The sequence below is a fragment of the Erinaceus europaeus genome, chromosome 3 (genome assembly GCF_950295315.1).
Source record: "Erinaceus europaeus chromosome 3, mEriEur2.1, whole genome shotgun sequence".
NCBI lineage: Eukaryota > Metazoa > Chordata > Mammalia > Eulipotyphla > Erinaceidae > Erinaceus > Erinaceus europaeus.
In genome coordinates this window covers 116,703,435-116,716,736 of record NC_080164.1, presented here as the reverse complement: position 1 = coordinate 116,716,736, position 13,302 = coordinate 116,703,435, and the positions used below count along the sequence as shown (strand labels likewise).

The 13,302-nt window shown below is 41.1% G+C and overlaps 1 protein-coding gene across 12 annotated transcripts in view; it reads right to left on the bottom strand.

Annotated features, from left to right (window-relative positions):
• The window catches only part of PTPN13 (protein tyrosine phosphatase non-receptor type 13), a 220,297-nt gene that overhangs the window by 41,475 nt on the left and 165,520 nt on the right, over positions 1-13,302 (bottom strand). For all 12 annotated transcript variants that reach the window (XM_060187764.1, XM_060187766.1, XM_060187767.1 and 9 more), the window contains 5 exons: positions 12,836-12,998; positions 10,708-10,922; positions 10,509-10,607; positions 1,996-2,363; positions 181-364 (listed from right to left, as the gene is read on the bottom strand). In XM_060187764.1, coding sequence (XP_060043747.1) covers positions 181-364; positions 1,996-2,363; positions 10,509-10,607; positions 10,708-10,922; positions 12,836-12,998 — 1,029 coding nt within the window. The remainder of the gene's footprint in view (positions 1-180; positions 365-1,995; positions 2,364-10,508; positions 10,608-10,707; positions 10,923-12,835; positions 12,999-13,302) is intronic.

Sequence of the window (13,302 nt, the reverse complement as noted above, 5' to 3'; positions counted from 1 at the left end):
TGTAATAAGACACTTTTTATCTTTCCATCATAATTCCCAACAGAGGAAAATACCAGGTATATATTATCTATTTACTGGACACAGATAGGAAGTTACTTTGAAGGATAGCCTTCACTCTAACTCAGGAGAAAGTGTCTATGTCTTTATCTTATTTGAGAAAATATAAAGGGGATAACTCACCAGTTCAAAGTCTTCAAGGCAGTTCTCCAGGTCATTTTTTGAAGATGTTAAGCTTTCCTGTCTAGGTGGCTCAGGAGTGTGAATCAAGTGACAGCTGTCCACTGAATTTGAGGAAGTAGGTGCTGATGGGGGATGACCACTCTGTCTAGGCATCATGTCCAGTAGTAGCTGGGAACGGGGCTTACTACAGGGACAAGAAGCAAAACCAGTTTCAAATACATTTCACAGTCAGAGAGTAAGTTTGAGACAGAAACCTGTCAGCTTCTTCCTGCAATCCCAGCTACTTTTTGTCTGATTCTAAATTGTGAATTTATTTCATGCCTGTTAGATGCTACTATTAGCAATTTTTACCCTCTGGCCAGTCCTATATAGAAAAAGCTCTTCTAAAATTGATTTTTTTCTTTTTAACTAGAGCACTGATCTGCTCTGGCTTATGTTGATGCAGGAGATTGAATCTCGGACTTCAGACCTTCAGAGTCTCTTTGCATAATCATTATGCTATCTACCCCTACACCTAAAAATGATTTATTTTTATTTCTTTACTACAATGGGGAGGAAGTCAGAGACTGCTCACCTTTGGTAGAATATGGTGCCAGGTATTGAACCAGTGGCGTCTGGGGCTTCAGATACATAAACTGATGCTCTCACAGGCAGAACTATGTCCCTGGCCCCAAAGATGCTCTTTAAGCAGCATAAATCAGTGAGACAAGTTGACTAAGTATCTTTTTACTTTTAGTTGCTAATTCAATGCTGACATCAGTGTTATAAGAAGTCTTATGTATTGGGAGTCAGGTGGCGCAAAGTGCAGGGACCAGCATAAGGATCCCAGTTCGAGCCCCCGGCTCCTCACCTGCAGGGGAGTTGCTTCACAGGCGGTGAAGCAGGTCTGCAGGTGTCTATCTTTCTCTCCCCTCTCTTTCTTCCCCTCCTCTCTCCATTTCTGTCTGTCCTATCCAACAACGACAACAACAATAATAACTACAACAATACAATAACAAGGGCAACAAAAGGGAATAAACAAATATTAAAAAAAAGAGAAGTCTTATGTGTCTTTCAGCATAAGACAAATAGAGAAAAAAATTCTTACTCCTGTAGTTATTTTGTATGACAATAGAAAACCAAACAAACAAACATGAACAAATATAATTGTCCCTGGATGTAACATGTGTACTCAGCCAGGTGCGCCACCACATGGCACCTGGATATACACAAAGATGTAACCAAACAATAAAACAACTTAGAGATATAAGTATTGTCTCTATTTTATTTATTATCATTATCATTATTTACCAGAGCACTACTTAGCTCTGGTTTATGGTTCTGCTGGGGATTGAACCTGGCACTTTGGAGCTTCAGGCATGAAAGTCTTTTTGCATCACCATGATGCAGTCTCCCTGTTATGCCTCTCTGCTTTCAATGGTTTCCTTTTCTCTCTATACTCTTTTACATCCTTCCTTTTGCCAACTTTCTATTCCCAGGTCTCTCCACAACTTCCCTTTATATTTCTGCTCCCCAATCTCCCAAGCGAGCACTATGGAAAACTCTTTTGTCATTTTGTTAGGTTGTATGAATGATGCTAAAACACAAGCTTTCCCAATTCCTAGGAAATGGAAGCAAGGCTCAAGCTGGACACCTGGAGAGCTGAAGGTTTGCTAAAGTTGTCAGTCACTGCAGCTGGACAGTGAACAGAACCATCATCTGCCCAGCCATCCTAAAACCCATGCACAACACTTTTCCTGTTTGGGATAAGCAGGTAACTGTTTCCATCTCTGAGACAAGACAGAATATGGGGACTACATATCATGCTGATGGTACCTGTCCTCAAAGCCTGGCTTGCTGGGCATTTTCTGAGGACAGTAGAACATGGCCGCTATGGCGTCTTCTGGACTCACAGGTGCACCGTGTAGACTCTGCCCGTGAGATGCCATCATGTTGTTGAGAGTTTGATGCAAACTCGAGCTCCAGTTCAGATTGGGGACACTGGTAGGAGCTTTCACGAAGTCCTCTTCTCCACTGCCACTGCTGTCACTGTAGCTGTCTCTCCTTGCTGGGGATGTGCAGGGTGTCCTGTTTTTGTCAGCCAGTTCATTTTCATCTGAGCTAGGCCCTTGCTCCACTCGAGCTGACTGAGAAGGCTCTTTACTGCTGCTGGGAAGTGCTCGTGCAGGAGAATGCAGTGGGGTCTGCGGTGGGCACATTGAAACAGGTCAGACACATGGAAGCCACCACAAGCTCTGTTAACCTTAGGGCACCTAACGGAAAGCTCTTTATTTTTCAGTTGAAGTAGCCTTGGCTTATAATAAGAAGGCTCCAGCAGTAGCCCACTAAATCAAAAGCTATATGTCTTACATATGTTTGCCAAGATAAAAAACCAATTTTCTCAGTACTTTTGAAATACACACGCACACGCGCGCGCGCACACACACACACACACACACACACACACACACATTTACTTATTTTAATAAAAAAGAGATACAAAGAGAAAGACAAGAGTGAAAAACCAGAAGCACTGCTCAGCTATGGCTTGAGGTGGTGCTGGAGATTGAACCTGGGGCCCTGGTGCCTCAGGTATGAAAGTCTTTTGCATCACCATTATACTGTCTCTTCAACCTTTCACAGACTTTTTTTTCAGGATCTTTTTCAAATTAAAAGTGAAAGAGAGCAAAAAAGGAGTGAGACAGAGAGAGACAGAAGGAATGAAACCACAACACCCAAGCTTCCTTCAGTGCAGTGGGGACCAGGTTCAAACCTATGTCCTGCACACGGCTAAGCAGCGTGCTATCCAAGTGAACTATCTCACTGGAACTGCTGTACTTTCTACTAAAATATTCAATTAAGCTTCTGATAGTAAAATACTGCTTACCCTTGAACAATCATGAGGTGGGCACAACTAGACCCCACATTCATTACAAGTGAAAGAATCACTAAACTCACATTCTATGGAAAGAGAAACAAGGGGCTGGATGGTGGCACACTTGGGTGAGCACACGTTACAATGTATAAAAACCTGGGTTCGAGCCCCTGGTCCCCACCTGCAAGGGGAAAGCTTTGAGAGTGGTGAAACAGGGCTGCAGGTGTCTCTCTGTCTCTTTCCCTCTCTATCACCCCCTTCCGTCTCAATTTATGGCTGTCTCTATCTAATAAATAAATATAGATAATTAAAAAAAATAAATAGAAACAAGGGCCCAGGTGGTGGCACAGCTGGTAGAGCAAACATGTTACCATATACAAGGACCAGTATTGAAGCTCCTTGTCCCTACCTGCTGGGGGAGGCTTCACTAGTGGTGAAGTAAGGTTGCAGGTGTCTCTCTTTCTGTCTCCCTTACTATTTCCCCCTTTCCTTCTAATCTCTCTCTCTCTCTCTCTCTCTCTCTATATATATATATATATATACACAAAATAATAAATATAAAATAAAATATCTAAAAGAAGGAAGTAAGGAGGGAAGAAAAAAAAAGAGGCTTTTACACCACTGAGCTCCAACTCAGGGATTGAAAAAACTGTTAACATATATAAAATGGTTAAAACAACAAGAAAAAGTATTGGAGACTCGAACCAGGACAAGAGTCCAGCTAAAAGTCCTCCAGAGGGTGAAGCACAAAACAATGAGTTCAACATCCAAACATTAGCAAAGGAAATAATAATAGGAGTGAGTAAAGAATTTGAAAAAATTGTAATCAGAAATAACAAATGAGAAAATGGAAGAAAATTCTAATTATCTCATGGTTATTAGAGAGCTGAAAGCTGAAATCGCTGAGCTAAGAAGGCAACTAGCTGAACAAGCTAAAACAGTATCAGAGCAGGTCAACAAAATAGATGAACTCCAGAAAGCAGTAGAGGGCAGAGAGAATAGAATCTATGAGGCTGAAAACAGAATTAGCAAGATTGAGAATGAATTAGAGACAACTAAAAAAGAAGTAAGAGATCTCAAAAAGAGATTAAGAGATGCTGAAAACAACAACAGAGTCCTATGGGATGACTTCAAAAGAAACAATATACGCATTATTGGCTTACCAGAGGAAGAAAGAGAAGGGGAGGAAGAAAGCATTCTCCAGGCCATAATAGCTGAAAATTTCTCTAGTCTAGACAACACCAAAGACATAAAGATTCAAGAAGCCCAGAGGGTCCCAAACAGAATTAACCCAGACCTAAAGACACCAAGACATGTCATACTTAGAATGGAAAGGAATAAGGATAAAGAAAGGATCCTCAAGGCTGCAAGAGAAAAACAAAGAGTCACCTACTGTTGGTATGCATGAGACCCCTTCTGTTTCATTTGGTTTAAATCCCCCCTGCTTAACACTATTCTATTTACATAACCACTTCATTCTATTTATATAACCGCTGTTAACAAGTACCTCCCTCCAGGGCATTGGTTCAATCCCCACTGTTTCATGATATGTTTTTGCTCCACCCCCCCTCCTTGTCACACCCTGATCCTCTCCTTGTCACACTCTGATTGTCACCAGTCACTTTTCTCTCCACCCTCTCTATGTCACACCCTGTTTCCACCCTACTTGGCAAGTATATATAAAGACAGCATTGTGAGTTTTAGAGTACTTTACCTTGAGTTTAGCTTAGCTCGGCTTAGATTGTGCTGAGTCCTGCATGAATAAAGAGATACTGCCTACAGCTCAACTATGAGTCCCTGGTCGTCTGTTACCCGCCCGTGAAACCAGCCCTGCGAAAACAACCTAACCCATCGAAAACAACAACCTACAAAGGAAAACCCATAAGATTAGCAGCAGACTTCTCCATACAAACACTACAGGCCAGAAGAGAATGGCAAGATATTTATCGAGTGCTCAATGAGAAAGGCTTTCAGCCAAGAATACTCTATCCTGCTAGATTGTCATTCAGACTAGATGGAAGCATCAAAACCTTCTCAGACAAGCAACAGTTGAAGGAAGCAACCATCACCAAGCCTGCCCTGAAAGAAGTTCTGAAAGGTCTCCTATAAACAACCAGACCACCACAAATAGGACATATATCAAAACACTCTAAAACCCTAGAAGAATGGCATTAAAATATCTTCAATCTTTGATATCAATAAATGTCAATGGCCTGAATTCACCTATTAAAAGACACAGAGTAGGAAGATGGATCAGAAAACACAACCCAACAATATGTTGTCTACAGGAAACTCACCTAACTCAACACGACAAACACAGACGTAAAGTGAAAGGATGGAAAACTATCATTCAAGCCAATGGCCCACAAAAAAGGGCAGGAACTGCTATTCTCATATCTGACATGATAGACTTTAAAATAGATAAGATTAAAAAAGATAGGAATGGACACTACTTAATGCTCAGAGGATCAGTCAATCAAGAGGACTTAACAATTATTAATATCTATGCACCCAATGAGAAGCCATCTAAATACATCAAACTTCTACTGAAAGAGCTACAGCAATATATTAACAGTAACACAATCATAGTAGGGGACTTCAACACCCCACTGTCTCAACTTGACAGATCATCCAGGAAGAAAATCAATAAAGACATAAGGGAGATAAATGAAGAGGTAGATAAACTAGAACTATTGGACATTTTCAGAGTCATTCATCCCAAGAAACTGGAATACACATTTTACTCAAATCCACATGGATCATTCTCAAGGATAGACCATATGTTAGGCCACAAAGACAGCATCAGCCAATTCAAGAGCACTGAAATCATCCCAAGCATCTTCTCAGACCACAGTGGAATTAAATTAACACTTAACAATCAATAAAAGATTACTAACAGTCCCAAAATGTGGAAGCTCAACAGTACACTTCTTAACAACTTCTGGGTCAAAGAGGAAATCAAGGAAGAAATCAAAATGTTTCGAGAGTTCAATGAAAATGAAGACACAAGCTATCAAAATATTTGGGACACAGCTAAAGCAGTCCTAACAGGGAAGTTAGTAGCTATACAAGCACACATAAGGAAACAAGAAAAGGCACAAATAAACAACCTGATTGCACATCTTAAAGACCTAGAAGAAGAACAACAAAGGAATCCTAAAGCAACCAGAAGGACAGAAATCACTAAAGTTAGGGCAGAAATAAATAACATTGAAAATAGGAAAACCATACAAAAGATCAATGAAAGTAAATGTTGGTTCTTCGAAAGAGTAAACAAAATCGACAAGCCTTTAGCCAGACTCACAAAACAAAAAAGGGGGAAGACCCAAATAAATCGGATAGTAAATGAAAGAGGAGATATCACAACAGACACTGCAGAAATTCAACATATCATGCGAGGCTTCTATGAACAACCATATGCCACCAAGCTAGAGAACCTGGAAGAAATGAATGATTTCTTAGATACCTACCAACTTCCAAAACTAAGTAAAGAGGAAGTGGATAACATGAACAGGCCCATCACAGCTAATGAAATTGAAACAGTCATCAAAAATCTTCCCAAAAATAAAAGTCCTGGACCAGATGGTTTTACAAATGAATTCTACAAAACTTTCAAAGAAGAACTAATACCTCTACTTTTAAAAGTCTTCCAGAAGATTGAAGACACTGGAATACTCCCTGCCAGCTTCTATGAAGCCAACATCACCCTGATACCAAAAGCAGACAGGGACACAACCAAAAAAGAAAACTACAGACCAATATCTCTGATGAACATAGATGCGAAAATATTGAACAAAATTCTAGCCAACCGGATACAGCAGTATATCAAAAAGATTGTTCATCATGACCAAGTGGGGTTTATCCCAGGCATGCAAGGTTGGTTTAATATACGTAAATCAATCAATGTGATCCACCACATCAACAAAAGCAAGACCAAAAACCACATGGTCATATTAATAGATGCAGAGAAAGCCTTTGACAAACTCCAACATAAAGGGTTATGATCAAAACACTACAAAAAATGGGAATAGATGGAAAATTCCTCAAGATAGTGGAGTCTATATATAGCAAACCTACAGCCAACATCATATTCAATGGTGAAAAACTGGAAGCATTTCCCCTCAGATCAGGTACTAGACAGGGCTGCCCACTATCACCATTACTATTCAACATAGTGTTGGAAGTTCTTGCCATAGCAATCAGGCAGGAGCAAGGAATTAAAGGCATACAGATTGGAAGAGAAGAAGTCAAACTCTCCTTATTTGCAGATGACATGATAGTATACATGGAAAAACCTAAGGAATCCAGCAAGAAGCTTTTGGAAATCATCAGGCAATACAGTAAAGTGTCAGGCTATCAAATTAACATTCAAAAGTCAGTGGCATTCCTCTATGCAAACACTAAGTTAGAAGAAATTGAAATCCAGAAATCAGTTCCTTTTTCTATAGCAACAAAAACAATAAAATATCTAGGAGTAAACCTAACCAAAGAAGTGAAAGACTTGTATACTGAAAATTATGAGTCACTACTCAAAGACATTGAAAAAGACACAAAGAAGTGGAAAGATATTCCATGTTCACGGGTTGGAAGAATTAACATAATCAAAATGAATATATTACCCAGAGCCATCTACAAATTTAATGCTATCCCCATCAAGATCCCAAGCACATTTTTTAGGAGAATAGAACAAATGCTACAAATGTTTATCTGGAACCAGAAAAGACCTAGAATTGCCAAAACCATCTTGAGAAAAAAGAACAGAACCGGAGGCATCACACTCCTAGATCTCAAACTGTATTATAGGGCCATTGTCATCAAAACTGCTTGGTACTGGAACAGGAACAGACACACTGACCAGTGGAATAGAACTGAGAGCCCAGAAATGAGGCCCCACACGTATGGACATCTAATCTTTGACAAAGGGGCCCAGACTATTACATGGGGAAAGCAGAGTCTCTTCAACAAATGGTGTTGGAAACAATGGGTTGAAATATGCAGAAGAATGAAACTGAATCACTGTATTTCACCAAATACAAAAGTAAATTCCAAGTGGATCAAGGACTTGGATGTTAGACCAGAAACTATCAGATACTTAGAGGAAAATATTGGCAGAACTTTTTTCCGCATAAATTTTAAAGACATTTTCAATGAAACGAATCCAATTACAAGGAAGACTAAAGCAAGTATAAACCTATGGGACTACATCAAATTAAAAAGCTTCTTCACAGCAAAAGAAACCACTACCCAAACCAAGAGACCCCTCACAGAATGGGAGAAGATCTTTACATGCCATACATCAGATAAGAGTTTAATACCCAACATATAAAAAGAGCTTGCCAGACTCAACAACAAGACAACAAATAACCCCATCCAAAAATGGGGGGAGGACTTGGACAGAATATTCACCACAGAAGAGATCCAAAAGGCCGAGAAACACATGAAAAAATGCTCCAAGTCTCTGATTGTCAGAGAAATGCAAATCAAGACAACAATGAGATATCACTTCACTCCTGTGAGAATGTCACACATCAGAAAAGGGAACAGCAGCAAATGCTGGAGAGGGTGTGGGGTCAAAGGAACCTTCCTGCACTGCTGGTGGGAATGTCAATTGGTCCAACCTCTGTGGAGAACAGTCTGGAGAACTCTCAGAAGGCTAGAAATGGACCTACCCTATGACCCTGCAATTCCCCTCCTGGGGATATATCCTAAGGAACCCAACACATCCATCCAAAAAGATCTGTGTACACATATGTTCTTGGCCGCACAATTTGTAATAGCCAAAACCTGGAAGCAACCCAGGTGTCCAACAACAGATGAGTGGCTGAGCAAGTGGTGGTCTATATACACAATGGAATACTACTCAGCTGTAAAAAATGTTGACTTCACCGTTTTCAGCCGATCTTGGATGGACCTTGAAAAAATCATGTTGAGTGAAGTAAGTCAGAAACAGAAGGATGAATATGGGATGATCTCACTCTCAGGCCGAAGTTGAAAAACAAGATTAGAAAAGAAAACACAAGTTGAACCTGAAATGGAATTGGAGTATTACACCAAAGTACAAGACTCTGGGTGGGTGGGGAGAATACAGGTCCATGAAAAATGATGAATGAAATAGTGGGGTGGTATTGCTAAATGGGAATCTGGGGAATGTTATGCATGTAAAAAAAAAAAAAGAAGTAGAAACGCAAAGCAGAAATTGACTGAGTTTGGAGTATGGCACCAAAGTAAGAAAGCAGAAGTATACTAGAGTTTGCAGTGAGTACCTCCCTAATACTTCCTCTCCACTTTTCCAAGCTTTGGGTCCATGATTGCTCAACAATTTGTTTGGCTTTGTATGTTAACTCTCTTTTCAGTCACCAGGTTCCAGGTGTCATCAGGATGCCGGCCAGACTTCCCTGGATTGAAGACACCACCAATGTGTCCTGGAGCTCAGCTTCCCCAGAGACCCATCCTACTAGGGAAAGAGAGAGGCAGACTGGGAGTATGGACCGACCAGTCAACGCCCATGTTCAGCGAGGAAGCAATTACAGAAGCCAGACCTTCTACCTTCTGCAACCCTCAATGACCCTGGGTCCATGCTCCCAGAGGGATAGAGAATGGGAAAGCTATCGGGGGAGGGGGTGGGATATGGAGATTGGGCGGTGGGAATTGTGTGGAGTTGTACCCCTCCTACCCTATGGTTTTGTTAATTAATCCTTTCTTTAATAAAAAAAAAATTAAAAAAAAAAAAAAAGAAAAGGGAACAGCAGCAAATGCTGGAGAGGGTGTGGGGTCAAAGGAACCTTCCTGCACTGCTGGTGGGAATGTCAATTGGTCCAACCTCTGTGGAGAACAGTCTGGAGAACTCTCAGAAGGCTAGAAATGGACCTACCCTATGACCCTGCAATTCCCCTCCTGGGGATATATCCTAAGGAACCCAATACATCCATCCAAAAAGATCTGTGTACACATATGTTCTTGGCAGCACAATTTGTAATAGCCAAAACCTGGAAGCAACCCAGGTGTCCAACAACAGATGAGTGGCTGAGCAAGTGGTGGTCTATATACACAATGGAATACTACTCAGCTGTAAAAAATGGTGACTTCACCGTTTTCAGCCGATCTTGGATGGACCTTGAAAAAATCATGTTGAGTGAAATAAGTCAGAAACAGAAGGATGAATATGGGATGATCTCACTCTCAGGCCGAAGTTGAAAAACAAGATTAGAAAAGAAAACACAAGTTGAACCTGAAATGGAATTGGAGTATTACACCAAAGTAAAAAACTCTGGGGTGGGGAGAATACAGGTCCATGAAGGATGATGAATGACATAGTGGGGCTTGTATTGTTAAATGGGAATCTGGGGAATGTTATGCATGTACAAACTATTGTATTTACTGTTGAATGTAAAGCATTAATTCCCCAATAAAGAAAAAAAATAAAAAAAAATAAAAAAAAAGGAAGTAAGAAGAAATGACTTCTCAAAGGCCTCACCGAAAGAGCAGTATCGATTTCTGGCAGTGCACCTGCTGGAGGTCTGCAGAGCAGCAAAGATACTTCTGGCAATGTCCCCCTGAGAGCAGAGATGACCTCCTGGGCACACCATGAAGGAAAAATACAGGTTAGAGTAAGTCAGCACGAGGGGTCATTCTGAAAGGCCATTAACACTCTCCAGTCTATAGTCCAGGCTCACCTGCTGAGACAGTCCTTTCAAAGAGGCTCCGTTCACTTTCAGGATGATATCTCCCACATCAATTTTCCCGCTTTCTGCTGCTGGCTGGCCTGGAAAAAGCTTCTTCACCCTTACAATGCTAGTGTTCACTTGCTCAGGTGTAATGTTATCTTCTCGAGAAAAACTGAACCCCAGGCCTGAGCTATTTTTAAATAGCTTTACTTCAAATGTATTCTCTGGAGAGAAAAGGGGCATGGGGGGGGGGAGAATTACACAAATGAATACCTTTTAAAATTTATTTATTACTATTGAATAAAGACAAAGAGAAATTGAGAGGGAAGGGGAGAAAGAGATCTGCAGACCTGCTTCACCATTCATGAAGCTTCCCCCCTGCAGGTAGGGCAGGAGGCTTGAACCTGGCTCCTTGCACACTGTAATGTATACACTCAGTCAGGTGTGCCATCACCTGGTTGACATATTTCTTTCTTTTCAGCCCTGAGCATGCACACTATTGGGTTGTTGGAAAAGTCATAATGCATTTATAAGGGCAGGTGTGCACTCTACCCAGTGAGCTATCTCCTGGCTCCTTCAGAGACAGTCTATTTATTTATTTAGTCACTCACTGCTCCAGGATGATTTTTTTCTGATAGAAAGACAGAAGGGAAGGCACCATGACACTGAAACTTTCCTTTTTGAATTTTACAACTTAAGACAGTGATCAAAGTCTGTTCTGCACATTTACATATTACCCAAAGTCTTTCAGACTCTACAAGCTGCATGTATATGATTTTTAAAACTCAATCAATATAGGGCATCCAGGCAAATAGCTCAACTGGTAGAGAGCAGAACTTGCATGCTTGAGGCTGCTGGTTTAGTCTGTAGCACTGCTCATGCCAGAGTGGTGCTCAGGTTTCTCCCACTCAGCATGAAAGTCTTTCTCTAGCTCTTATGAAAGAAGAGAACCATTTTCAAAAAAAAAGGAAAGAAAGAGAAGCAAGGATAGTGCTGCCTCATCCTATTTATATTTTTCAAGAATAATTAAGGAGACTCAGACATGACTTGTGGTTCAGTGTGTACAATGCAAATTCTGGGCAAGTTAAATAAATTTAACAGAAAAGATTGACTCATCAACAATGGTAGATTACGTTCTATCCTTTGAAGGGAAGATGGACAACATACTCTATGCTACACCTAAGGAAGATGGGTCGATATTGGGGCAGCATGGAATGTTCCTACTCAAGACCACAGAATGTGAGCTCAGATCTACAGGGATGCAGAGGTCACATAGGCTCCTAAGCTCAATATGGGCCCCAGACCAAATCAAATCGATGGGGTTTACAGTCAACAATATTTATACCCCTTTCCCATATTAGGGAGCTACTCTCTTCCCTGATCCAGCTTTCTGTCCCTTTTCCAGCCATGGCATCATCTCTCCAGACAATAACTTGGATCCACCTGCATATCAGATTTCAGACTCAGGGAAAAAAAAACAAAAACAAATATATATATATCCACAGGTCCTTTGGAATATAACTAATATATGCCTACTAACTATCTACAAAATGGAGGACCCCCAATTCTTCATCTGCACTATTCTAGCCTTTTTAGGTTCATGATTGGTCAAAAATTTATTTGGCTTTGTATGTTAACTCTCTTTTCAGCCACCAGGTTCCAGATGCTAGCATGAAGCCGACCAGACTTCCCTGGACAGACGACCCCACCAATGTGTCTTGGGGCTCCTCTTTCCCAGAGCCCCACCCTACTAGGGAAAGAGAGAGGAGTATGGATGGACCTGTCAACGCCCATGTTTAGTGGGGAAGCAATTACAGAAGCCAGATCTTCCACTTTCTGCATCCCACAACAACCTTGGGTCCATACTCCCAGAGGGATAAAGAATAGGAACGCTATCAGGGGAGGGGATGGGATACGGAGATCTGGTGGTGGTAACTGTGCGAAGTTGTATCCCTCTTATCCTATGGTTTTGTCAATGCTTCCCTTTTATAAAAAAGAAGAAGAAGAAAAAAAAAAAGATGGACTCATCTATTTTATTGAGGGAGAGGGGAGAGAAAGACCAAGACCAGAGCACTGCTACATGATATATACATGGTACCAGGGACCAAACTCTATAGCTAGTCTGCTATAGTCTCACCTTTAGTGACAAAGCTATAATCTTTGACATGTGTCGTTTTCTTCACCCCTTTTTCTGAGGATTGAGTGGGGCCCTCTGAACTCAGAAGGGTGCACTGCGGAGTCATGGGGACATGTTCTCTGGATGCTGGAGTCTGTCCCTTTTCTAACAAAAGGTGAACCACCTGGACAAATGGAACAGTTCTGTTAATCGAGAAGAATTCCAAAGAGACAGAAAACAATTCCAATTGAAAATCTGTATTGCTTATGCTATGAAATCGATCAAAGTACCATGTCTACCAAATTGCAGATAGGGAAAGACAAAGCAAGAGTTTGAAATTTTCCAAGTTTAACTTTTTGCTTCACCTCTCACAAAGCTTTCCCCCCTGCAGGTGGGCATGGGGGGGGGGGGAGGCGGCTCAAACCCAGGTCCTTGAACACTGTAACATGTGTGCTCAATCAGGTGCACCACCACCTGGCCCTGTGACT